At 44.6% G+C, this 27,722-nt stretch overlaps 2 protein-coding genes across 2 annotated transcripts in view; one reads left to right on the forward strand and one right to left on the reverse strand.

Moving 5' to 3' along the window:
* T265_00122 (hypothetical protein) overlaps window positions 1–27,722 on the reverse strand; it is a gene marked incomplete at both ends in the record, with an annotated part of 58,166 nt that overhangs the window by 7,343 nt on the left and 23,101 nt on the right. The window contains 4 exons of the mRNA XM_009163779.1: window positions 820–1,173; window positions 4,261–4,547; window positions 5,115–5,382; window positions 15,213–15,638. Of these exons, the coding sequence (XP_009162043.1) occupies window positions 820–1,173; window positions 4,261–4,547; window positions 5,115–5,382; window positions 15,213–15,638 (1,335 nt within the window). The remainder of the gene's footprint in view (window positions 1–819; window positions 1,174–4,260; window positions 4,548–5,114; window positions 5,383–15,212; window positions 15,639–27,722) is intronic.
* On the forward strand, window positions 764–4,392 carry T265_00121 (hypothetical protein; the record flags this gene model as incomplete). Its single annotated transcript, XM_009163778.1, is given in 4 exon segments — window positions 764–1,232; window positions 3,615–3,722; window positions 3,736–3,856; window positions 4,275–4,392. The coding sequence occupies 4 exon segments, from the start codon at window positions 764–766 to the stop codon at window positions 4,390–4,392; spliced, it is 816 nt and encodes a 271-aa protein (XP_009162042.1).

A 27,722-nucleotide genomic window follows, 5' to 3' on the forward strand; every position in this document is an offset into this window, starting at 1 on the left:
CGAGATGCGGAGGTTAGGTTCGAACCACGGACCTTTCGATCAGTAACTACCACTACCGAACCATCTCGAGCTCCTTCTTTCGATTGTAAGGCTTTATTCAAGTAAACTGACATGGGAACACGGCAGTGAAGTACTAGTGTTTTCATCTGACGTCGCTCTCAGTGATGACAAGGATGATGAAGCTGGGAAGTTGAAAGATGACAGAAGCTGATCTACCTCAAAGGTCATCCGTGAAATCCAACTCCTTATCCTTTAGCTTCACTCTTTACGTCGTGATATTTCGAGAACTGAATATGGCAACCCAAGATCAGTCATTCTTCGGAACGTGTACATGGCAATAACAAATTTCAAATTAAGAATTCGCCCAGTAAGTTAAGTCAGACTGGCCAAAAAACGAAACGCATTGTACAGCTGTTTCATCCTTATCATGGATCATCATCTCATCAATCACCACGACCATTCGAACTCGAACACTTACGGATAAATCAGTTGGCCACGAGCAGCAATTTAGCGGAATATGGTACCACTCACTTACAGAACGCATCGTACAGTGGAGATCTCAAAAATTTCTCACACTATCAACAAATGAATCGGTTGAGGATACAACAACTAATGAGTGGACGCACCAAAAGACGATATTAACTGGACAGGAAAAACATTGTGTTCAGTTAATGAATATGGTCAACACTCGGAGGTTCTAACTGATTCACAGAGTGAATAAAAGAACAAAGAATCGGATCGTTCACCGTAGTGACATTGATGCATGAAATACCACACACATGAAAGAGTTGAAATACTCAGCCGCAAAACAGAACTCACCCGTATCGTGGAACCAGTTGACAGGATGAGTTCTCCACTATCGGTGGCACACAGGCCTGTAATACGGCGGAAATTTCGGGGCTCAGGGGAAAAGAGTGTAGAGGCAGGGTGCGAAGACCTGTCACCAGACTGCTCTGCTGTGCGAGGCGTTGTAAGGGATCCCGAAAGGCTGGGTTCGTTGGAAGAACTAGCCTGGACGCCCACTCCGACGAACGGCCGAGTAGAGCCCGTGACCGGGTTGCAAAGAAACACGCAACCAGCCCCATTGTCAGCCACGTACAGAGAGCCCGTCAAAGGACACCGACACGTGCTCGTGGGTTCGATGAACAGTGAACTGTGGATTGACTGTACAACCTGTTACAACGACCAAAATCGAACTATCAGCTTAGTCTCCCTAGAGCTAAAAGTAGCGAGTGTTTATAAAGAAAAGAACACGATAGTTTGGTTGATAGCAGGAGATAATACGCTAAAATCTCAGCTATTTTAGCAGAAACTAATCTAAACAGTGGGCAAACAGCAACAAAAGGTTTGGAAGTTAAAATCCACTCCGTTTACAAGCCCTAATTACGTGGATGCTCAGAAAAAATGTTCACATAAACCTAAGCATGTATTCTGGCACATGTGGGAAGTGAGTAAGCCTAGTGCTAATCGTATACAAACATTCCGATGTAGTTGTACATAAAATGTTCATTACTTCGTACGAATGTTGCTGATTATCAGCTGGGTAGTTGTATCCTGAAAAGTGTATCAGTTCGGCTATTCTACTGTTTTTGGTAGCATACCCTCCGGGCAATTCATATGTTGAATTGCTGGGTGTGGAGAACAGCAATATTTTCAACAGCGTCAGCAAGTTATCACGGGAATCTTGAACGCATTCCCCAACTGAAGCACCTACCACATAACTGGGCGCCCACTTCCTAAACAATTGATCTTGAATCCGCTAATTTCAGTCCATAAAAATGTTCAAATTCAGTAGGATCGGCCGACGCGAGACCTCTCTAGAATGGATAATCGCAGTGGGTGAGGGTTCACCTGCTGAAGCCATCATCAATACTTGCTTATGAGTTGCAAAAATTTCTCAGACCAAAGCAGGATGATATTCACTCATAAGCCACACCCATTCACGTGGCAGACAACTGCTCATGTGTGATCACCAGTGACTAATCCTAGCACGTGAGAAAGATGGGGGAAATGTCATATCTATAGTGCGCACATGACAACAACAGTTTGGCAATGAAATCTGAGTTGGTAAATCAGAATACTGCTATTGACAGCTGGGTAGGTGTTAGGGGATTGAGAAATTCAACCTCAGGAAAAACGCAAGGGTTTGGTCATCTAGCATTGAAGAGACCAGCCTCAGAAAAACCCATTGTTAGTTAATCTTCCGAAACACATTGTGATAGAAAGCTTTCTTCCAAAGGAGATTAATTTTGGACATATCTTTGAAATGGGCCCTCTAGACGAGGATTAGGACGTCGCTGATGTTTGTGTGACTCTCGCAACCGATCACATCACGAACCTCCGTTCAGTAAAACCACAGCAAACCAGAATAAAATGCTGTATAAGTTTCTAGAACCCGTTGGCGTAAGAAGCCATAGAATATGCCCTGAGTCAGTGATACTGAGCTAAATGCACAGAAAGCACAAACCCCTTTCAACTTTGACAGAGTTCTGCGATGAAAAATAAATCAAGAAACATATCACAGAAATAAACATACAGGTAAGTCTGCCTGTGCCAAAAAAGTAAGGGTACCCTGGATAGTTTCGCATAACGGAAACTACTCACAAGGTTGTTGAAAACCTTTCGACAGCCCTGGATAGCTTAGGAATTACCCAGTGCCTCACAGACTGATAGGTATGATGTTCGAATCCGTTCGCAGCCTCTTGATTTTCTCTGTCAGGGAAGACTTGTACGATAGCTATGCATAAACAGTGTCAGGATTGACTTTGAAAAGCAAGTGCAAGACTATTAACTCTTGAACGACAGGCTTTCAAAGAATACGAAAATTCACCCTGCTAACGAGACGTTGCCTCAGCGATACAACGACACATCAACGCCACATCAACGATCAATCACCAAAATTTATCGTTCGCATGACTCATAATTGGGAAAACTCAGTTCAGAATGCACAGCAAACGAACCAAAATACCCCGAACCGGCCACCGTAAGAAACAAACCCATTCCCCCAGTGACCCATTAAACTTGACTCGGCATGTATAGCAAATATGCCCGCAAACACTTCTAGCTGTCAGAGTTGAATCACGGATAAAGCCTGGTTCAATTGATACTCACGCGACTCAATAACGAAATACTGTTCACTCTAAAAGTGCACAACTGTAATCGCTGTCGTAGGGCCGGGTTTGTAAGATGCGTGATATGCCATTTTTCAAGGGCGCGAGCGTTTTTTGCCGAAAAACACATTGACCACCTAATCATTCGATTACACCCAGCAAGTGCCAAGCTATCCACTGATATGAGTTCAATACCGGTGCACAACACAGACTGGGACAATATCCCTGAGTAACTCGAGTCAGTGCACTCCAAATCATTAGCTCACGCAATAACACTCCACGGTCTAACCACATAACAGGTAGCCACAAAGACACAAAATTTATTGACGTTTTAGCTGTGCTGTCTACCGACAGTTTTACGATTCATTGGTCGGAGCTGATCACGAAAGCATACATTCACCCCAGAATGTGCTTCGGATTCAGCGGTGATCTCCATGCATAACATGAGGGTCATCAGCATCACCGAAAACACAAGTGATAAACACTAGTACTTAACTGCCATAGGGGGCGAGATAGCTCAAGTGGCTAGAGCGCGAATTTACCGACCGGAAGGTCCGTGGTTCGAACCCGACCTCCAAGTCCCGAATTTATCTGTCTGGGCTTGGGTAACTTGTTAGTATCCCAGCCCCAGTGCTTTCTTCGGGTGGCATGGCAGCTAGGCACAAAAATGGTGCTACAGTTGAACGATTAACTGCCATAAGGCGGACAGATCAAATCCAGAAGAGCGTCACTGGACTCAAGAGATTGTGAGCAGGAAACGTTTCGCTCAACCGGAAAACTGAGCAGTTTGTTGAAAATCAGCTTGCGCACAACTAGGCACCTAATCCGGTGATTCCCCAGCGAGACTAACAGACTGACGATTCGAGGATACCTGGAAGGGCCCAAGTAGGATGATCTGATGTTTAGCCGCTACAAGAAAACTGTGGTACGAAGCTTATCAAGGGTATCACGCCAGTATGTTGGTATTGTCTGGCTGGTTTACTTCAGCTACACATACCGACATGACACATACACAAGAACTCAAACCTCCAACATTCTAAAGCGAGATAAGACAAAGACAACTGCTCTTCAGTCGTTATGGCGGACAACTCACAAGCCCATCACAAAGCGGGTGGCTTTTTACAAACGCAGAAAACGTAGCGTTACTAACTTTATCTGTCCAAGGATCAAGGAGGTAGACGCGCTTCGATCGCCAGTTGACAATCCAGAGACCTTCAGGAGACCAGGCGATCCCGGTGGCGGCCTGGCCGACCAAGGGGGCGCCAACCAAGGTGGTGTGTAACGCCCCTGTGTCCGGGTTGATCACAAGCAGCCGGCTGTTACCCGTATCCAACAGATAGATAAAGCATGTGCCGTCTGAAGTGCACTCGCCGTTTGTGCGTGGATAAGGACCGTAGGCAACCGCGAACGGTTGGATTAATCCCCGACCATCCGAACCTGCATCAGGGGAATTATGAGGTAGAACTTGCAATGCTATTATCAAAGTCCACAATGTTCCTATGTTGACAATCTACCTATCTTATAAAAGTTCACTACAAAAAGGAGCTGATCAGCAAAATGGAGAGAAACTATACACAACTTATCCCAATTCTTCAAGAAAGACTTTTCAGAAGAAAATTCGCTGCCATTCAGAGAGGACGTGGAGCTTGGTATCTTCGCATAGCCTTTCTGGGGGTCGGCAACTAACCCCATCCCATGGTAGTCTCCTTTAAGAGCAACTATCTTGTACGCAATCAGACTTGCGAAATTCAGGCATCCATTGTGCTCCAATAAGCCTGGTACTCGACCACAGGTGCGTTGGGCTGCATTAGCCACTCTTAGCCAACCAGCTAAATAGTTGGGTGCTTTACTTTCAGTAAAGATGCAATGTTTGAAGGTAAACATTTGCAACGGGCCGTCGGACTAAGTCCAATATAGAAATAGGAGGAATGACAGCGTGTTACGAAAGTAGCAAACCGAATGGTAAAAACTAAACAGAGGAATAGCGGAACAAGGACCGCTCACCTTCGGTGAAGCACCAGCTTCGCTGCTGTGCTCGTCGTACGGATAGTTGAAAAGGAGACCCTCTAATAGGGCGGCTGAGAATATGCACGGACAGTTGGTGCAGTCCCGCAGTGACAGGACGGATGAGCAATTCATAGCTGCCATCACCCATATCGAACAACTCAGTTGGTACGGATCGGCCCTCTGGGTCGGTGAGGACGACATCGATCGGATCAGTCCCTCCCGTAGACTGAGGCCGACCATAATAGTCGACGGCTTGGATGCTTGCCTAAAAATACGGAGCTTCGATGAGGTGTAATTTCGGAAAACTGAGAGTTAGGAAATACACAAAGGAAGAAAACCTATGTGCCTAATAATGTCCAGTTCTGTTGGCAGTTATACTCTCTACTATGGAAAGGAATATTGGCAGCTCGAAATTGTATGGATAGCTGTCGATATGTTCGTAAACCTTCCTAATTTGGACACCAGATGAATGTGCAATTCACGGTTGTATTGCATACCAGTCAGTAGGGGAAAAGATATAAAACATGGAATACTGGTTTTGCGTCGCTTCAAAGTTTGCGTTGATTGGAAAGTCAAACGGACCAATGCCAAATGAAACACCGAGGGCTGAAGACAACATATGAAGAAAATTGAAGATGACAAAAGGCGAAGCCACTGATCCATTTGAAAAAACGGTGCATCCGTTGGCGTTCGAAGATCACAAAACACGTCGTTTTGAGAAGCACATTCAGTAGATCAACTTGGACTGGACGATAGGTACGTCCCCAAGTTCTGTGTTTATGCGACACAAATGAGGTCTGCTGAAGGCCTTGTCAAACCGAATGTGCCAAACAACGTCTTCGGACACTGTTGTATGGGACATAGAAGATTTGTGTCACAAACTGAGTTTCCAGTGGTTAACTGGAACGGTTCGTTCAGAAACATCCTCAATACTAGATCAACAACGTCCGTCGTTTTGAGTGCCCGACGTAAACTGGGTGTCCTCATCCTACAGTTCGAGGACGATAACGTTTCGCACCTAAGTAGGCACCGGCTAACTGAGACCATAAGCCGCGCCTACAACGTAGTTCAGTTTACCCCTGTTGACAAGAAAGCGCGAGTACCCGACACTGCATATTCACACATGGTGGGCAAAGGTCTAGTGCCTGCGTTTGTCAACCCAGCTATGCTGTATACCTGTAGATCTGAATGGAGATATTTCAGCTGCTCCAGGGTGACACCCAAGTGGTTGATCAACGTCAACAACCGTATCGTGAGAACAGCCATAAACAGAATTACTTCACAGCCCACAACCGGTTTCTCCCTTTTTGGGGCTCATCAGGTAGGCACAGTTCCCGAGTTTCTGTCGACCCTATGTTCTACTTGAAGCCAAATTGCGCGAAATCAGCGAAATACAGCAACCTTATGAGTAGTGCATTACGATATCGCGATATCTCAAATATCTTAGCGACTGAAACATGAGGGGGCCTGGTGCAGCACATTTAGCTGCCTGGAAACATCACAAACGAGGGATTCAGCTGGATTCCAGGTGAGTCTCTCACAAAACCAAATTTGTTTGTTCGCTAATTTCCATGACCAGAATCTTGTAGCTTTTGGCTGAAAAAAAAGCGCCCAGAATAATAGCGCACTAGCAAGATCTCTCCTTATTCCCCTTGCAGCAAGTGTTCGTATGGCCAGTCAAACTCCTTGATCTGTGAAGCGAAGTGTGGCTATCTTGACCGTTGCAGGCAGCTCACCAACCCAACCAGCTTCTTCTGCCCATATATTCCCCTAAGCTTATTCGGTCTGTTTATCTCTTAATCCCATATTTCTGACGTCTGGATGCGACTTTTGTTACTATGTCCGCCTTCCTAATCCGCTTCAAACAGGATGTTGCAAGGTCGACGATGTGCAGTCCTCGCTATAGGCCAAACACCAAATTTGCACGCACCATTGATATTGCTGGTTAGTGAGTTCCGATCGAAATGTCATTGAAATGTACATCAAAAGAATCATCTACCATATTTTGCGTAACAAAAACACAAAAGGTCAGGTGATAAATGTGAAAAAGTGTGTCGAAGACATGCGTTCACCTAACTGAACGGCAGGATGCAACTACGCTAGGTTGCAAACGAGGGATAGGCAAATGATGCGAAATGAGGCGAAACGCAGAGGACCGAAAAGAAGCACTTCGAAGAAATAGAGGCATATGTTGTGGTTCCGCATATTGTCTAGCCTGGAAGGGGAAATTGCTTAACAGGGTGTTACAATAAAATATTCTTTTCCCAAGAGAGAAGTTATGGCATCGATTTCTTTGGTTAGCTTGTTTTATGAAAGGATATGAATGGGTATATGCCTCCGAAATGCCGTTAATTGTCAGCCGTGATTTGGGTAAGAATCACGACACCAGTAATGTCTTAACGATGAAGTCTAAGAGCTGTGAGTCAAGATACATTCCACAGCAGTCAAAGACCCGAAAGCGCACACAACAGATGTCTCTTCACGGAGTCTTGTTGGTAGCATCAAGTGCGACGAAATCAAAGTTCATCCCGAAAAAGTTGAGACGTAACCGGGTTGAACATATAAAAGGGCGCTTATTTGAAGGGATACAAGACAGCTTCCCGTCGAGGAAGACCTGAACTATCTAAGTGCACACTGAAGTGACTTATTTACTTTTACTACAAGGCGACGCTTCTGTAGGATAATAAGTCGGCTCCGAAAATATCCCCGGTCGTTGTTGCTCATGAAACATAGTCGAAAACACAGCGTCACCCAGCTCCTGTTCCACTGCTTGATCCAGTGGACCAACTGAAGGGCCAGCAGTACGTCAGCCCTGACTGTTGAGGGCTAGGTTTCCAATTGTGTCCTGGTACGACAGCACCATTATGAGCAGGACAGTTACAACACATAGTTTGGACAGTTCGGAGTAGGGTTTGTAGAGGAAGTGTCCACGGTCGCAGTGTACACACGGAGCTTTGTTCGAAAGTTGGTTTCTTAGCGTCTCCATGAAGTGGTATGAAGCCATATAAAAGTCTTCCCGGCGCTGTCGATGCGAACGCTTATTCTTTGTTGCAATTGCGCATTTGGGAGGATGGTAGAGTTCAAATATTTAGAACAATCGACTTGGATCATGAACCTTCTGTTAATTAACAATAAGCGGGCTATACTGGATTTCCGTACTTGTGGTGAATAGTTTTGTACTTTTCAAAATTTATTTCAAGTTTAATCAGCGACAACTAGTGCCAATGAGGTCAACGATAGGGGGGGTTTCTGTCGCACCTTTACTCAAGACGACGATCGCGCCAGCGGAATCAAGGCATGTGAGCCATTTAGTAGGGCTTACTGGTACTCCAGAGGTGTTGCTGAAAGTGGTGGTGGACAGCCTTACGAACACTGGAGTTCACAGCAATCCCATATACCCTGAAGCAGGCTATTGTGCCTGGGAAGTAGACTGAACAGATTCAGCAGCTCATCGAGTACATTATCAGATTTCAAGATAGACTGAATCAGATGGCGCACGGAAGCCAGTAAACCACGAGTGGGTTAGTTGCTTAAACTTGTAGTGGGTCAGTCGGAAAAAATGTGGATAGTCACATCTGTCTCCACACTTGAAGCCACTTCTGATCAGTAATCCGCATGATATTTTTGGGTTGAGTGGATGGTCTGGTGGAATAAGCTGCAAAAATTGGAGGGGATGGCCGTAAGCAGCTTGTCAGCTTTCTTAGAGAGATAGACGGCCCTTTCTGACACCCAGATCTTGTGGAGTCATATTGTAAATCCAAGAATCCGCTTGACGGCTTGTTGTATGGACGCATTTAGATGGGGCCATGACTCGTCGAAGGAGATTGGTTAAACTCAAAAAATAGCAGCTTAACAGGCCAGTTGAGGACAGAAGAACAGAAGACACTTTACGGGATCTTAAACAGAGAAGCAATAGTCGCAAAGTATTCCATCAAATCCTATTCCCCGAATGCCGATCGAGGTTGCTTGATGCCGTAGGCATATACTCAAATCAAACAAATTTAATGAAGTCAGATTTTGCTGGAACATGAGCTGACAAATTCACTTCTAAACTGATTATCAAGAAAGTTTCGCCTCAATAACTCAATTATTTTGGTAGTACACCGGTGGAAAAAACTTGGGATAGTTTCACACAGTTTAGACTCCGACTATGCATTCCATAAACGTACCAAATCAGGAGGTGGGAGCTAGTTCCCTTGCTGATGAATTGCCCTCACTAACATAATAAATTCGATCTATCGAGAAATCCTTGCTTAACGTTATACTGTAGCTCAAGCTCTTTTGGAGAAAGGGGAAAATAGGGCCGGCCAATCTCATAGCTCCGCCAGACAGCGAATGACAGAGAACAGCGGATAACGATGTGAGTCGCACAGTTTCCGCTTAGGTAGTCAAATTCGTTAAACAAACTAGCGTTTTCTGTGCTATCAGCAACCAATATATCAGTTATATTTCAAACGAGTTCATGAAGATTCCACAATGACAAATTAAATTGCTGTTAAAGAGGCACCCAACTGAAAAGTATTAACACCTAGTTGAGTTGAAAATAAAAATTCATCGCACCACACGTACCATTTAATGTTAAAGTGAGAAATACGAATGACAGATACAACAGGCTCCAAGGAAGGATTGGATTTTTTAGCAACCTTATTGGTGTTGTGTTGTTTCAAGAAAAGGAGAACACTTTGAAGTGAAAACAACCATAAACGAATCTTCGCAAAAAATAAATGACTCGCTGGCCATCTACTTGACACATGAAACAGGTCGAACCAGTCGTCATTACTGGGGAGCTACTGTTTTCCAAAAGATTCCCATTGACTAAACATTTTTCAGCTGTGGATAAAATACATCCTCTCACCATTCCACTATAACTGCAGAGTTATATAAGCGGAATTCACGGGAGATAGGTTGATTCTACTGTATGCTTTCGAAACTACGACCACCCCCCTGCTACAACATACCGTGTTTTATCTACGGATAATACTGTAGTCCTAAGATGGTAGCAACGGAAAATCAGTTCGATGCGTGCTCTCAAAGCTGAGGACGCTGGAAGCATTCGGGTTGTATGTGGGAATCACATAGCTCATATGGCCTTTTGAGCGGTCGTCTTGATACGTACCTTGCTACAAACGCGTTGCTATAGTTCACAAAAAATCGACCGCTACGCTGAAGCATAGATTGGAGAGATGTGGATAGAAGAATGTGCTTTGGACAGGTCATCCGCCATTGAAAAAATGAGGACACTCATTCACAAGGGAGGCTAATTCCTGTCGAAACTTTGTAGGTGTTGCACGATCCGACACACAAACACTTTGAACATGCACTTGGCATCGTACAATACATGAAGATTTCGGCATCACCGAGTCTCATCTAACTGAGAACGAACGCATTAGTTAGCTAAACGGAGTCCTAAACAGTAAGCTTTGTCAAGCTGAATGTATGAACACAGTCACAACTGTTCTAAGGACACTACTTTTGGCGTTCCTTCAGTTAACACCGAATCCTTCTAGCCGACATTGTGCACCATGTGTGACCAAAAATAATTCGACCATGGATCGTTGGACCGTGCACTAACACAATGATCCAAAAATGGGCGAGAAATGTTGAGGAGGGCAAGACATGAATGCTTGGAGTTTCGTGACCAACTGCAACAAACACAGACGTAGGATCTTTTATACAATTATGGAGAGTAAGTAACCTTGAGTGTCGTAATCAATGCGCAACCTATCCATTTTATGAAGTCAATCAAATGGCCAATTGGAATTGTTAGAGATAAAATCATTAGGAAAATACAGAAATAACGCAGACCATTTGAAAACAGTTAGAAAAGGGAGAAAGTAGTGGGAACGGCTTTAACGATGCTAAGAGTCGTCGTACACTCACACTCTATGAGGTCTGACGAAACTGCTAAGAGTCTTGATGAAGAGAACAAGGCTACTAGGATCTGCACAAAAGAGTCCACTCTGTGCCACCGAAGCAATACCTTGAATAGGGGAGGGATTTTTTCGGCAGGTTTTCAAGAAAACATTGCAAACTATGGTAGCATAGGTAGCTAACAAAATAATGGGGAGTTGTTAGGCTGTCTTTGGAACAAATACTGCAACACTAGTAATGCTCCAACATTATTCACAAAACGGATGGTTTACCTGAGGTTGCTCAACCCCGGAGACGGCCAGCTCACTGCTCTCATGAACTAAGCATACTCGGGTGTGCCAATGTGGCTTTCGACTTAAGGTAAATAGGCGTTTTGATATGCTCTACCATATTCTTCGGTTTCTTTCTGTATTTGCAAACACTACTTTGTGTCACAACCAATCTTGCCGAACCTTTGTTCTTTTTTATACGGGATTCAGACACCTCTCAACTTCGGAGAATCGTATTATGGAAGTTCTTACTCTATGTCCTGTGGTGTGCAATTCGCAAATCGCGTCCGATTTGGGTTCAAGTGGGTCAAGCGGCTACATGAAGGTCCTCAAGAAGAGAGTGAAACCGGTCTTAGCTGTCAGGGAGCTTTCAGCAACCTTCCGGTAGCGTCCCATCAAGAACGATATTCTGTTTCCTGGACCCCTTAAACTCTTACCTAATTGTCACGTGTTAACTAGAGACATCCTGTTCGAAGGCATTTCAACGCATGATACACGTGTAGAGGTGATTTGCTGGACGTCAATCAATCCTTGTGTGGTAACTTATCCGAAACCAGTGGACGTATTTGAGAACCATAGAAACGGTATTGACTCACTAGCGTTACAAAACAATCATGAGGTTGCTGAAAACTTCGACAACCCACGACCGATACCGCCCTTCTCCCAGGTCATCAGGGAGGCGCAGTCGCCGAGGTTCCGACAAACTTGCTCATCTTGACACTAAATCGTATGCAACGGTCGAAATACAATCATTTGCAAATTAAGCTGTAGGTTCCAAATGAATCCCGTTTGAGCCTCTCGTTTACGATATTCATCAGCAACACTAACTTCGTTTGCAACTGATTGTATTTTACCAAATTTGTACAGTTCGCTCTGTAAGCAGCACGAAGCTGAAGTAAACTATGGATTACGTTTGCCTGGTGAGCCCTGATTATGATGAAACCAATAGCGGGCTGCGAAAGCTCCCAGCAACCTTGTGAGTAGTGTGTTCCCTCGAGAAAGTATACTGAGATGTCTCGAATACCGTACGAGCTGAAACATGAGGCGGTGCTTGTGCAGCAGTCAGTTGAATGAGAATTGCAAATGAGATTCAGTGCAGTCTCTCGTTAACAACAAATTAACTCCGGACCCATATTCTACTAGCTGGTGAGTAGGTCTGTCACTGTCCAATTCGTAAGCCAGTTTACGTAGAATGTGTTGCAAAAATATGTCATCTTCACGACAGGTACAGCAAACGACCTTGACCCTATCACCGTAGAGAAAACCTTGGTAGAATATGGCGGTGGAAAACCATAAGAGAAAGCCTACAAATGAGACAGGAAGTAACATAAGCATTGAAAACAGGACAAAGCAGTGTGTAACCAGTGCAAAAATGGTCGCTGACGTTATTACACATGTGGACGCATCACTTCCATTTGAGCGATCCTCGCTTGTTCTAACCTGATTATCCTGGTTAGCTTACGGACAAAGTGAGATAACAGTAAACTAGGGTTCCAAACTTTTTATGGGAGATCACAAGTGCACATCGTTAGCCGCGAGACACGAGAGACAAACGAACCGCATTCTGAATGCAACTGAATTATCGTATCCTTGTGGTGTTCATGTCCGACAGTTAAAAGTGGTTTGCACGAAGCCTCGGTCGGTGACCCAGTAATCGTTCAGCCGTGGCACCCTTTCGATGCCCAACTGCTATGCCACCAGAAAGAAGCACGAGGGCTGGGATACTGCCAGGTTGCCGAAGCCTAGACAGGGAAAGTTGGGAGGCAGACGTCGGGTTCGAACCAGACCTTCCGGTCAGTATATTTGGGTTCTAATCACCCAGTCATCTCACCCCAGTAAATGACAGGCCAGTAATAAATTCCTGTTAAGAGGACATCACGGAATCCTGAAATATTTTTCTTGTGTGGGCAGTCCAGCTATATTTTCAGTCTGTACTAATCGATCAGCAGTTCATCTGACATCAGATGAACCTGAATGACGTTTTTTCACTGCATGGCCTGATACTCAATAATAATCGTTCAGTCGCATCATTATCATCATCATCATAGACAGCATGATATCAGTGTTCGACACCGATGCTTCGCTGCTGTACAACCATGATGTATCTGAAAGCCCCATTGTGAAGAAAAGAATAAAGGTGGACAGGGAAGGGACTACAATAATTCCGAGGTGCTTACACCTCCAGTTCATTCAGGCAATCAGGATAGGAATTGACAACACGAACTTCACTGACATCGATTAGTAGCCATATCTTACAGCATCTCCAACCAAGCGCAGTGGGAATAACGCGGTCCCCATCCTGGTAGGCAAGTAGCACCGACAGAACCCAGATGTCTCGCAATCCATTTCATTCCCCTCTACCAGGTCAGTGGTTGGCCACCTCTCTCTGAAGTGGGGAAGGAAAACAGTGCTGTCTTCGGTGAATGATGGTCCGGCATGCGCAACCCATGTCCCAACCAACGCAGCTTTTGGTGCTGGACGCATTCTTCAGTCGAAGTTCCCGTTGCACAATAGAAAACTCACCCTCTAATTGCCTCGTCACGGTTTCGCCGACACCAACCCAAACGAGCTATGGTCTTGGAAAAACGATTGCCGAACACCTGAAGACGTCTCAGTTCTGCAGCTCGAACACGGGAAATCTCACAGACATATAAGACAACAGCCCACATTGTAGCCTGATACACACGTCCCTTGAGATTCGGGGATATACCACTTTAACGTCATAGATGTCCCAAATTAACAAACGCGAACCCAGCCTTGCATTGACCTCATCTGTCACACTATAGTCAGAACTAATACAACTTCCAAGATACAGTAAAATTCGAGTGCCTCCCGCTGGATTGTAAGTGTCGTGCTCAGTGACTGCACGTCCACGAGCACGATCCCACACTTTGTGAGTGTATACCAAACGACGGGTCAGTTCATCCAAAAACACCTAAGCCTTTTTCTCCTCTTCAAAGACGAGAACGATATCGTCTGCGTATTCCAAATCGACAAGGTTTTCGTCAGGGGCTATCTGAACACGGTGGTTTCGAAGACCTTCCACCGTTCGTCTCATTATCTCAGTCGCACCACCTCTTCCGTGTCCAGCTGCCACGCTACCCGAAGGAAACATGAGGGATAAGATAGTACCAGGTTATATAAGCCTGAACGGGAACAGTTGAGATGCTGAGGTTGGGTTCGAAGCACGGATATTCCGGTCAGTAAGTTCGCACCTTAAACATTGAGTCGTTTCGAGCAACTGGAGCCGAAGTAGTCCTGGTAAATTGTTTCCAGTTACCTAAATGACTGGTTGATTGACTTTTAACATTCACCGACCCGAATGAGCATGCGAGCAGAATAACTGGGAACACTAACCGCGCGGAACACTGAGGTAAACAGCCTTTATGGCATCCTTGATCATCCTTGGATTCTCCATACTGAAAGGATGGGCAAAGTTCCGCGTAGCCCAAAACGGATGCACTCAATTCTCGTGCATTGAAACCAAAACACAAAGGCTTTTTGTCGAGCGGTAAAGATTTATATCCGAGGAACAATCACACCGGCTGCAAGTTAGGTTTGAGAGCAAGTGAGATTTACCGAAAATGAACTGGGATCTGATCGATCACAGATTAACTGAACACGTGCCAAAATTCCATGAACACAAGGACGCGTGCGAACCAACTCAAACATCATTATGAAATTAGGGATGGATATGGCAGATACCAACCGGATATAGCAGTAACCAACCTCTACAACGCTCCTCCACCCAATCTCACAGCACGAAACAATAGTGACTAAAATAACTGGAGCATATCAGTCGGATGCGCACATGCATGCGCGAACGAATTTGACGGCTGACTTTTGAAGAGAGACAAAAACTGTTCTGCTCGACAAGAGCTCAGTGAGGTGAATCGGAAGAACAACTGACAATCTATTGAAACTAAAAGTACATGGAAACAGAAAACGCGCTCACTTTTGCTATCAAGTAGGTTACCAGCTGCGAAGGTAAACGGGCTGTGCATAGAGCAGGATAAGTAGTGCTGACCAGAATCCGACCGAAAGCAGCAAGGCAGCGAGCGATGTCGATTAGATTGGAACCAGTGGAATTCGAACTGGTGTCTGTGTTCTGTCTGAGAACGGGCGAACTTGACAGTGCGCATAACTCGCTTGTTGTGTTGGGAACCCGATCGGAGATTTGTAGCATTGGTTGCGTGGTTGGTGGTTGGGACGTGGAGCTGGTTAAAGCATTCCTTTGCCGCTGTCCTCGACGGAGACCGCGCGTCATCATGCAATCTTGATAATGAAGGAATGCGTTCTCTCTTGGTTCTGTGAGGCTTGTCACAGTGTCCAATTTATCATTCAGATAGCTGATGGCCTTCGAGATGCTCCGAACGTCGAGCTGTTGCAAGTAAACAAAAAAGCGAAGGATGAATAATCCTTGATTCCAGGTACACATCAAGCTTAGGTCAACGGTCTAGAAAATTGAGCGGCAAACCGAAATACTTCGCGTTCGGGAATGTTGAAAGCGCAAAAGTAGAGGCAAGTCCATTCTAGCTAGACTTCGTTTGGGGCATACTCAATACATGCTGCTTCTTGTGAGAGGGGAACGCAACTAATTTCACCCATTCTGCATAGCTGCAATGCTGAGTCCATCGACGCTGCTCAAGTACGACAAAATAGGTCAGTTACGAATACACGTTCCTCTTGGGCATTGAATGTACTATATTCACGTCACAGGTCGTGATCAGTCCCTTCGCTATTTCCTGGACATTCATTTGTAAATTACATACCCACTCAGATGAAAAGATTTACTACACTTACCGCTAAACTGGAGCTCGCAAAAACCTACAACACGATTCCAGTTGGTTTCGAGCGAATGCATGACCATAAATGATCTCCTAGCCTCCACTAGAAAAACGTTTCCTGTCAACCGGAAACGCCCAGTCAGCCAAATAAGCAAACATGAGCCAGATGATTTTGTGCTCTGGTTGAAGTAATTCGGACGGTAATCGCAAAACCAATACGACAAGTGTCCTTAGATGGCGTCCACCTGAATACAAACAGAGAATTCCCCCCTAGGGAGTCCAGTTTCAGAGATTGATCACTTTGGTTTCTAACCTAATAACAAATGTCCCTTGTTCGAAAGATGAGCCATCGACTAAAACATTTCGAAGTTTTGTTGAATTCGGACATGGCAATCTTTCAATGAATAACCCATGGTTTATTAGAAGAGGTACCTTTGGACTCGTACAGCTAAGTACGTCCCGTGAGTGTGTGTGAGTGGACTAATACGCTTTTCTGGAGTACTTCGCTTCTAAGGAAGAGAATGTTGGTATCTCAGCGAACAAGTCAACGACCGGAAGAGCTTGTGGCCAGTCGCGTACAGAAGCACCTGAGCATTGTGCATGTGAAACGCAGGGCTGTAAAGAGCTCACATTTAGTTAAACGAGGTGTTACAATGTGGTGCAGTATGAAGCTGTAAAAATAAGGGAAAGGTGGTCCAACAGTCCCAATATATACAACCAGTGACCTCTCCTAAGAACATCCATCCGAAGATGGTCAGAAAACTTTATTTTTGATGGTCATCCCCTATTTTCGGAGTATAGGTGTAGTTTGGATGAAAACCCCATAATACAGGCGAATACTGTGTGCCGCATTATCTAGTGGTCCGCACTAGTCATAAGAAGCGTCCATGGTACATATTTAAAACTAGCAATCGGTAATCAATAAACAGCTTGGTCTGTATGGTACTCAAAGGAAATCACTTCTGGCACCGGGATGTCCAGAGTGCTGAAGTGGATCACTTTCAAATGCAAACGAAATTTCAAAACACAGTGAAACAATGAAAAACCGTATTACAAGCCAAGTGACCTACACCCACCTGGCGAACTATACAAGGCTCTTACAGGTTTGAGTGGTGATACCTCTCTGAATGACAGTGGGAGCTGTCTACTAACCGCTACAAATAGCATAAGCAGAGATACACATGACAATATTGGTGATGAAGCCCCTTGCTAATCCCATGCAGGTCTACAAACAATTAGTCAGTGAGGACTCCAGCCACCAGAGGAAGTGTTGGCAAGTCAGTATCCTGCAAAAAAGCGGCCAGTTACGGTCTATGGACACGAACAAATGAGTGAAGCCTATGAAGAGCTGGCTTTTTCAGAGGAACAGTAAGCATCTGGGTTTTAACGATTTATGCAACGGATTCTATAGACTACCATGGCAACAGAAAATAGAGCTCAGTGTTGGAAGGATAGACGGCAACCCCTGTAGAGTTGACATCGGAAGTTTCAAGAGCCGCAAGAATAGCAGTTCCTGTTGTATGATTCAGCAATGCTGAAAACGCGTGACAGATAAGTAAAGCAAGAAGAAATAAAAATATATGGGGATTCGTAATCACTCGTCTGAATACTCAGCTAATGGTAACTTATCTATTTGTGCCGTAAATTCACGATGCAGGAGACAAGATGGGAGAGGTGGAATCCCCTGTGTTTGATAGAAATCCGGTGTTAACGGAAACCAAAAACCTTGGTCAGTTTAGTTTGGCTAATTAGGAGATTAAACAGAACTACGAAATGTTAAGAGACTAGTGTTTCCAACACCGATGTCATCCGTTGCTGCTGTATAGAGATGATGGGGAAAGGTTGCATATACACGAAAACTTCCGCGGCAATTACTGCAGTTCACGTACTGATTTCCACAGGCTGAACATGAAGTTTATAGCCCCGGTAATTCGAACGAGCATGAACAGAAACGGAAGGAAAGCCAGCACCATTCAACTATTTAACGGTGAGAAAAGATGTTATGAGTAAACTTATTTTCGCCATGTGGGCCCGCTGCTATTATTAGACGGCAGATATTGAGTTTAACACTCACCCAAGTCCAACTGTTATCTAAAATGGGAGAACAGGTGCTCAAAATAAAATACCGGGTTTGCGAAATGGGCTTATTGCTTGAAAGCAGGTATGGTACTCCCAGTCTAATACGAAATCTAAGAAGTAAGTTGAATTTGGCTATCATAGATGTAGTCGTTTAATGAAGGGAAAAGCCACGTTGGGTGGTTTTCCCTAAAGCACTCGCGCCATTCACAGTAACACAGCCATTTGAGGGAAAGTCATAACATTGAGGATCGTTGTAGCACAGTGATGCCGTAAAGGCTAACCTCTTCAAACTTGACAGTGTTTGTAAAACGCTGTATGCTCAAAGAAGGAAAGACCGCAATCAGTAAATAAATCACTCCTTTGCACTACAATTTTCTCCTGGAAGCAGTAGAACTTGATTTCAGGAGACAGAACCACTGGTTCGTGTGTGACAGGGAGAGCAAAAAAATCCTGTGCCTATCAGACTAGAAACATCGTTCCCATAGCCAGACTGTCACTCAAACCGACCAAAAGCACGAGACCTTGTGCTAAGTTCGTCTGAAGTACACATCAGACGACGGGTGCACTTTAAACTACCACAAACAAAAAGGAACGCTGAACTATCGGTCTACCGCGTGGTACACTTGTCTATAACTGGGTGGCTGATGTGAGAAATTCCTGAACAGGGGGAAGAATAAGTTTGGCTTTTCAAGCGACACACACGAGGTGAAGTTGTGCCATTTCACCATGTAGTAGTAAGATGCATCAAACTTATTGTCTTTAAAGAGGATGGCAAAAAAAGGAGAGATAAAAAGTCATCAAAAGTTATCCGGCTGAGAAAAGCAACCGAAAAGATGCGCGACAACTGAGAAAGAGTTACACGGCCGAAGTCGAGACAAGAACTAACGAAATTTAGGGAAGAACTGGACCATGAACCAATTGGTCAGTAGCTAGCGACTCAACCGCTGAGCGGTCTCTAACTCTAAAAGAATAAGCTATCCATGAATTAATTGAAGTCGTGTAAATAATAACTATGTCACCAAAGAGCTCATTAAAACTTCAAAAAAGGTTCCTTAGGGTCAACAAATAAAGTCCAAGGAAGGGAGTAGCGACAATGAGGAAAAGGGGAAAATGGGTTGAAGAAGTAAGGTACAATGGAGAAACTTCATTCAAAACCCGCTTGCCGGTTGAAATTCGCCTTTTGGCAGGGAACAGCTAGATCAACTATTTTTACGGGCGTATTTGCAGCCGAAAGTCATGCGTAGTGATGCACACACTAACAACCAAGGTGTGTTGTGTGGAACCTACGGAAAGGAACCGAAACGGACCGTAGGCAGCGCACTGACAACCACCTGAGCAATTGCTATGATAAATAGATGAAGAGAACCTAACCAAAGACCACAATGGTAACGGCATAAAACTAACACACCAGTGGCACGTATCTGGGTTAACGACATCCCGTCCCAAAAATGGACTAAGCACGCCAACATGCAATCAGGAACACACGCAAGGTTTGGCGACTGTAGTTCAGAAACCACGAGGGGAAAACATTAAAAAGCCGTAGAAGTGGTTTGAGCTAGATTCGGGCCAACTGCACCCATCTCCGCTCCTCAACAAATCTACACTCTTTAAAGTGCTAAGTAGATGCGCATCAAGGAAACATGGGAGAACCAATCCCAACCGATCAGAGTATTTGTAGTGCATTCAGATTCCTATATACAGGAAGACAAACGGCCGGGTACCGGTGGGAACAAAGACGGACCATTTGTTCTAAGCACGACGAAGATTCATTGAGGCTGAGTTGTAGTAACCACAGTTCGCAACAAACTTAAACTATGGAAACTAGTATAAATACGGGTATGACGATTTCAAGAAAAAGATTTTGACGAAGGATACACCATGTGGAGTCCCCTAAACATCGCAACTTACTTTAGGTTGAAGATTATTGAAAGTAACCTTCTCTACTCGGAACAACGCTGCTACTAACGGCGCTCAAACATTCGTCCCATAAGGGGTTACTACAGTAGCGGAAGATAACCGCAGAAGAAGAATGAATATTCTACTACAGATCGATAGAGAGCTCCAAAACAGCTGACAAACAGCGTTTTCAACGTGTTGGGAATTCAGTGCATATTTAGGCCACTAGAATTAGTAAGAAAACTGGTTTTAGTAGCAATAACATGTAGGGAGCAGATATAAAGTCTTAAAAGACCATACACCTCAACAATTAATATGGGGGGAATATGAGGAGTCCACGGAGTGGATTCAGGGCAGATTCTAAGCTTATACCGCGTAATCCAAAACAAATCGTCTCACTTTGAGCTGAATAATTACACAGGGGGTGAAGATGGCTAAATACAAGGAGTGGCAGAAAATAGTGTCCAAAATAGTGCCCCTTGTCGCGAGCCTAAATATTGCCCAAAATAAGCATGACAAACTAATGACTCGGATTTGAAAGACTCTCATCTTTGGCTGATGAGCATCTTTAATTGATGACCACTTCTGAAGTTTTGACGGATGTTGGCTACCGTGCCACCCGGAGGAAACAAGAGGGTTGATATACCGCCAGGTTGCCCAAGCCTAGACGAGCAGTCGGACATTCCGGTCAGCAAGTTCGCCCTTAATCACTGAACTATCCCAGGGAAAGATAAAGGAAAACTGGCGTGGAAATAACATACTACTCATGAAGTCGCTGATACATGACGCAGTTTTGTGCAGCACATTCAGTTGAAGAATACCATAAAAGTGAAATTCAAGTAGATCCAGCTGAGTTTACCGTCAAAAGCAAGTTAGTGTGAAAATGAGTGTATTTGGAGAAAACTGGCGTAGTTTCGTGAATGTATCTCCAGCTGCAAACAAATCAGGTTACCCATCTTCACCTTTTATGTTTGAGCTTGGGACGAATGTATAGAATAAAGCCAAGAGCGACCGAACTATATGAAGCCCTTTATATATGTATATACTATCATGTTAGGAAACCATTTGGACGAAAGCCGCGGAACGACAATTATCAACCGACATTGTAGCCTCAATGACATCAGTTCCTCATCGGCTTCTAAAGGATATAACCAGTTTGATGTAACATCTCCAGACACGACCTCGATACAAACGGGTCAGTCCCCGCACATCTTGGAAAAATTTCTGTTTCGTCAAATTTGATATGCCTTCATAATTGGCTTTTATTTCGTCAGACCCAGAGGCAATCTCTCACCCAGAAGGCTTACACAGAACAGTTTCCGATAATTGATTGGGTCTAATGCGGACTCAATAATCGTTCAGCAACATCGCCTTGGAACACACCAATTTTGACCGTACTCAAATAGAAGATGGACCTAACGCATTGGGTCTAAATGATCCTCACTTGGGTGACGGTGGTGTTCTGCGACAGTGTTGCCTGCAGGCAACCAACTTCCAACAAGCTCGTAGCTCAGTTGGACTATGTTGCAACTAGCTACTAGTGAAAACTTCACGTCAAAAGTTCCGTTCCTTCTAGGGTACACAACTTGACTCTGACTACGGTGTTGTGCGGAGACACGCGTCAATCTGCTCCCCCTGGGGAATACGCCGGCTAATGCAAAGCCATTCAATTGAACAACTCCGAGGAACCTACACTACCGAGTTGAGTTGATTCAACAATTTTCCGAAGCCAGTAAGGTGACGATTTGGAGGACGTTTGGAAAAACTGCTACAGACCGTACTCATGGGAGCCTTCAAAGGTGGTGATCTTGTAACTAGCCTTATTAACCAACTGCAAAATATCTAGAACGAGGAAAGGACAGTAGCGGAATGGAGCCTGCTTAGAGTGATTACGATCCTCACACTATCCGCGCATCACTCTAGTGGAAATGGACTGTCTACCACCGTCTTACACAGGTCAGTCCATTATACAAGTGAACGTGCGTTTCATCATGGTTGATGTTGCATTGATCATACTTCACTTTGCGTCCCTAAGAAGGATTAACAATTTTGAACAGCTGAAATACTCATGGCGAACTGTTCGACATGTGTTTAACAGCTGCAAAGTGGAAAATGCCGCCACACGATTGGGTGGGATCAAACCCAAACCTCATGCTTGCAAATGGATCAATGGGTGTGGTAAATAAATTGATCGATCCAGGTGGCCGCATACCTCCCAGAAGACAGGCATAAGGGAAAATCACCTTCCAAATCAGGAAGGCCAGGGCGGCGGATAGAGTGCGCACTGCGGGAGTGCTATCTATCTCAAGTTATGGATCAGAGACGTAGCTGTTGTCTGCAGATATTCGAAGACTCTATGTTTGACCATCCGTGTCTCCCAAGTATTGCGCGAGTTGGGTGGGAATATCAGATTAGTAACCCTGAGGTCGGCCAGATAGTGCTCGGTAAGAATAATTCTCCGTCGCTGAATTAAATGGTCACACATCGTATGTTAAACTGGCTAAGTGACGTACAGAACGGGACAGTCTGTCTCGCGAAACCCTCCGTGTTCAATAATGTGTCAAACGGAAACAACCCAGAGACCACTAGCCCGTGACTTGGTAACGAGGTACGAAAGTCCTTGCGAATCAATTCAGTCACGTCGCAGAGTGCCATTTTCCCCAAACGGTGGACCCGGAAGAGACGTATCAACTATGGTCCTATCACGCACCGAATGGCGGTCCTGCATTAAATTTATTGCCGTAAGTGAGTAGCCATCTCGCTCCAAGCTCCTGTAGAAAATAACTTAACACCAAGGAATTAATTGGGTCATCGCCTGCAATAGTGGCTGTCATTGCTTTACTCTCCTTTTCCTCAATGAGCGAAACTGCAACAGATGGAATCATCGTACCTCAGTGTAGGATTTGTACCCGTACAACTGACTGACTGACTGGTTTTCCGCCAGGATGATACCAACTTTCCTCAGGTTGCAAGTAGAACCAGCTGGTTTGAAATGGAAGCATTCTTAACGCTGTTACAGACTCTATGGTGCTACGGCACGTCAGTCCGCTTCACTTAGCTTATCTTCACTTTTAGTGAAGCCATTTGTTCAAACACCTAATGCTTTGTGCGATGCATAAACAAAGCGATTCCATGTTGCCGGGGTGCGCCTTAGTATGTCATTGCAGTCAAGCTCAGCGACAATAAATCCTTTGTCAGCGCTGTCCTGTGGTTTCGTCACTGCGCTTCCAGTCACCGAAATGGATGAAAACCAAGACATTTTGAAACGGCATTTAGTAGGATTCGAGGATAAATACCTGAAAATGACAGCACTAAAACCATCATACCAAGTTGAATGAAACCTATGAACAGGAGACTGAACATCATGGAGGAGGGGTAACGGTCAGTAGACCGGAATCTCACCAGCGAGAGAAGTCATGGAAAACGTCTAAAACAAACTTACAAGGACTTCTGGCGTTAAAACAGACACAAATCACAGACAAGTAATCGACTCGCCTAAGCCAAACCGATAATCCCTTTCGGGCAGTCTGACGATGTGTGATTAGTCGCACAGAATAGGTTAACACAAAACCCTTCCCTAATTGCGACAGCTTAATAGTGCCCGACCGGGACTGAAAACTGGACGTCCAATAAACTCGGTAGGTAAACTGGCAATCGACAATGTTTTCTGCGGCCAGTCCATCCCAGCCGCTAAAGTCAAAGCGAATCAGTGTAATTTTCGACGACTGGGAAAAATTAAGATTGATAGAATCAGTCTTGTAAGGCAATGAATGCATCGAATTACTTTTCCACAAATTCGTGAATCGCATTCGGTCGCCGGCAAGGACTTGGTTCCTTCATTCGTCCTCTAAACGACTAATTCCAACCTCGTCCGAAATTCTAATCAGGCACTGTAGTGACCAAACGTGATTTTATTAGTGTTCTTTATCAGAGTGGATTTCAGACCGTGATATGGTCCAGCGTCTCTCATCACATAACTCTGTCGCTCAAATCACCCAGAGCCGTATCCTTTCTAAGCACGTTTTTCGAGAGCACCTGTACTTTCTACCTGCGATCCTGATGATACAAAACTCGGACTGCTTGGCCTGTAATCTCGGTAGTTTTACATGACAGATCACGCCATATTGCACAACTATTTTGCATATTTATCTTCGGTTTGCATGGCAGGTGAAATGTCATTGTCCTAGCGATTCGTATCTCGCTTTGGAAATACACACTCAAACAGGCATCTACGTCACCGCTGTCACAGGTTTTGACAGGGCTATGTCACTGCAAACTCCTCGCACGCAATCACAACCACACTGGATTTAGTCTAATAGGGTTAGGGGGACACGGTGCAAGCGAAGACACGTTGTGGGGGTGTTACAGTGGATTAGAACTGCTTCAGGTGTTCATCGAAGTTGGAAATCAGTGAATTGCGAAGCGATACGGGCTACCTCGTCTGCCGAGGTACGATTTCTCTGAACAATTAAGGCAGTTGCAAAACATTCTGCTAGTCGCCCACAGAAAGGCACAGATGCACGACCATGCATGCGTAAATCTAAGATGGGTGACCAGCTGCCACTATAATCTGAACCTGTTATGACCTTATTTGTCTTTCAAAATGGTACCAGTTGTCGTAATAAGTTAAAGTAAGGTGGAAGCTGGATGGCTCTGATCCTCGCGTTCGCCCGCTCACTACAGGAGTTTTTTAATGGAACTAAGGCATGGAGAATAAACAAGAGTTTTAACATTCACGCCTAAGCAGATGTTTATCGTGGGATACGATGCATTTGGCAGGGACAATTTGGCATTGCAGTCATCTGACAACTTGCAATAATAACCATGTTTCTGTTCTACCAGGAAAAAAAGTGGAGTTTATTCGAGCGGATATAGATGACGATTTAGTGAGGTTTATCTCAAGTTACCTAAAATGCTAAAAAACACGAGCCCCACATACCAACAGGAACCATCAAAATACAGCGGAACGACAGTACAAATGAAACAACTTCCTCTCATTCTCCGGCTTGAATATTAAAGTTCTAAATAAATCAGTTGAACCGCATCGGTTACTGACAGTTACCTTTGCTAATCGCTGTACCGAGACTTTTGATATTAGGTTCACAAAAAACAGGCAATCATCCTAAGGACGCTTGTCTTTCAGAGCGGCAATCAGCTAAGGACACGCGGATACCAGAGCACATAAAGTAAAGCAAAGCAAGCACTCCATCCGTAGGAAAAATTGTTTCCTCACAGAAAAAACATCACAGATAAAGAACAATCGAGATCCCCAAGGGGGGTCTTTATGGGGGAATGACAACCAAGTTGCGTAGGTTTGAAGGAGGTGAACAGATAGTGTGATCTCTTCCAACTAGCGTTGTTTTTGGTCAGTGTGGACTACAAATCTTGCAGCCAATGGGTTAAGGGGGGAACTCGCCTGAATCTGGGATTTGTTCTTCTGGTTCAAGGCACTTAAGCTGATGATTCCCCTTGAGTATCCTCTAAAGACTGTTGGTCTGTTTGCACATGTTGCAACGAATTGGGTGAGGGAGACCATAATTAATTTGTACGGTTATATTTAAATCGCTTCTGTTGACGATTCCTCTCCACTGGTAAGCACCCTGCAACTATCAGCAGCACCGACAGCCTCACTGCCATACAACAATACTTTGTGATTGAGACAATGATTATCAGACATCTGAGAAGGCCTTGACCCCGCTGTTCGCAGAGGAGACGTCTCATAACCATAAAACGAAAAAGCCCGTACTGTAGTATTTATACAGCCTCCAACATAAGCAAAACGCTCCATAACCTCAAGTGCGTTTCCTTGGATTGTAAGTGGTGTGCTCAATGACAGAACGAACAGGAGCAAGACAACTTGCGAGTGGAAATCAAATACCAAGGAACAGGATGACTGTAACACTTCATCCCAAAGGCATCTATACCTTCCTCGTACATGGGGATGATATCTGTATATTCCAAATATCTTACCAGAGTTTTGAGGAATCTCTAGCGTTCCCATCATTATCTTGTCGATCACGAAGTTGAACGCTGATTGAGGAAGCGTACATCCTTGTCAGACATCACTTCCTGAATAAGGGCTCTTGGAGGACTCGCTGTATACTTCCATAAGACCACAGGTCAGTGAATACAATTTATTAAACTGACAAAATTCCAAGGCAGTATTTGTTGCGTAAGCATGCCAGAGTCAAACGCGCCCTGTAAATCCAGCAGTACCGGCATGGTGGGCGGCTTATAATTATGGCTTGGTTCTAGCACTTGGTAGTGCGAAGATGTGGTTAACGCAAGCCCTACTCGGTGGAAATTCCGCTTACTGCTCTCGAGCCCATTTTTCACGGGTTACCGTAAGGCGACGAAGGATAATTGACGCCAAGAGTCTCGCGCACCACCCTTTGTTACCCAAACATCAGTCCCACCCAATAATGTGGCTTTACCGTTCATGCCTTGCCACTTAAAGAGGGACCACCCTTCAAAACAGGTCGCTTCTGGCTGGGCCCTCAAAGCGCACTTCAACATCAAATTTATTTCAAGAGTAGGGTGGATTTTCGGCCGGTCTCTTGAAAGATGGTCTTTACACAAAGAAAGGACTGTTGGAGCGGTTCTCTCCTGAATGGAAATACACGTAACTTTTTCTCCAAAAGCAATTTGTCCATTCCCTAAGACACACCACTGTGTTAGTAAATATGCTGCAGGAAGTAATTCAATGAGTTAGACATTCCGCACTGCTGAAGACGAATGGATTTAGAAAATTACCACTAAAGTTTCGTGACCACCAAAACCTCCTCGGCACATAAGAAACACATGTAACGCACTCGAAAACATCTCATGTAGTTAGGTGAGCCTTCCCAATAATTTCCAGATCTACTCAGAACTTGTGAAAAGCATTCGGTTGGGGATTTCCAAAGAGGAATAAATGGTTGTGGGGATGCAAAGCACAGCACCATATACAGAACATGAAGTCGCCACAAATATACACTTTCCCTCGGAAAAAGATGCACAAGGGGAGGGCGTACCGGCGAAATGTGTGTCGACCCTGGTGTGAGTAAAGGATCCTTGTCAGATCAGACAAGCTGAATATGATTTTTAGGATCATCAACACTACTATGATCATCATCTTCAACAACAACAAAGCGGTAGATTGACTAGAAAAACAAGCGAATGCAGTCAGCGATGATTCACCAGCGCAGAAAATGATTAACACACTGGATGTGGGCCAACTTCTGGTGGTGACTGGTTAGCCACCAAATACGGGAAACGGCGCAAACATCAATCATGTCCACGGGCGAATATTATGTGTGGCTTGGATAACGCGAAACCAACATCCAATTACGCGAATTTCCCATTGTGACCAGGGTCGCAGGTGTATCCAGCTGTTTGCCGTGTGATGACTCAGCGAAACGCAGCTGTCAATTTATCCGGACGGAACCGGCTTGACTAAAAGGTTAATTGCGTCTCTTGACAGACAGAGAAATGAAGACACTGATGACTGGTAGCAGGTGTAACCTGTCTGTTCGATCGAAATTTACGGATGTTCGAGAAAATGTTGCGTTCACCCCTGTAAGTTGAGCAGCATGGGATCAAGAGGGACGACGACGAAAGATATTAGTCGAATTCGTTGCGATAGATTTTCAAGAAAGATGAATTGCAAAGTCAGTACTTCGGAACTGAGTTCCCGACATCGGGTCAACACAGAACTGCAATGG

Source organism: Opisthorchis viverrini (genome assembly GCF_000715545.1).
Source record: "Opisthorchis viverrini unplaced genomic scaffold opera_v5_1, whole genome shotgun sequence".
In the NCBI taxonomy this organism is placed as follows: Eukaryota; Metazoa; Platyhelminthes; class Trematoda; order Opisthorchiida; family Opisthorchiidae; genus Opisthorchis; species Opisthorchis viverrini.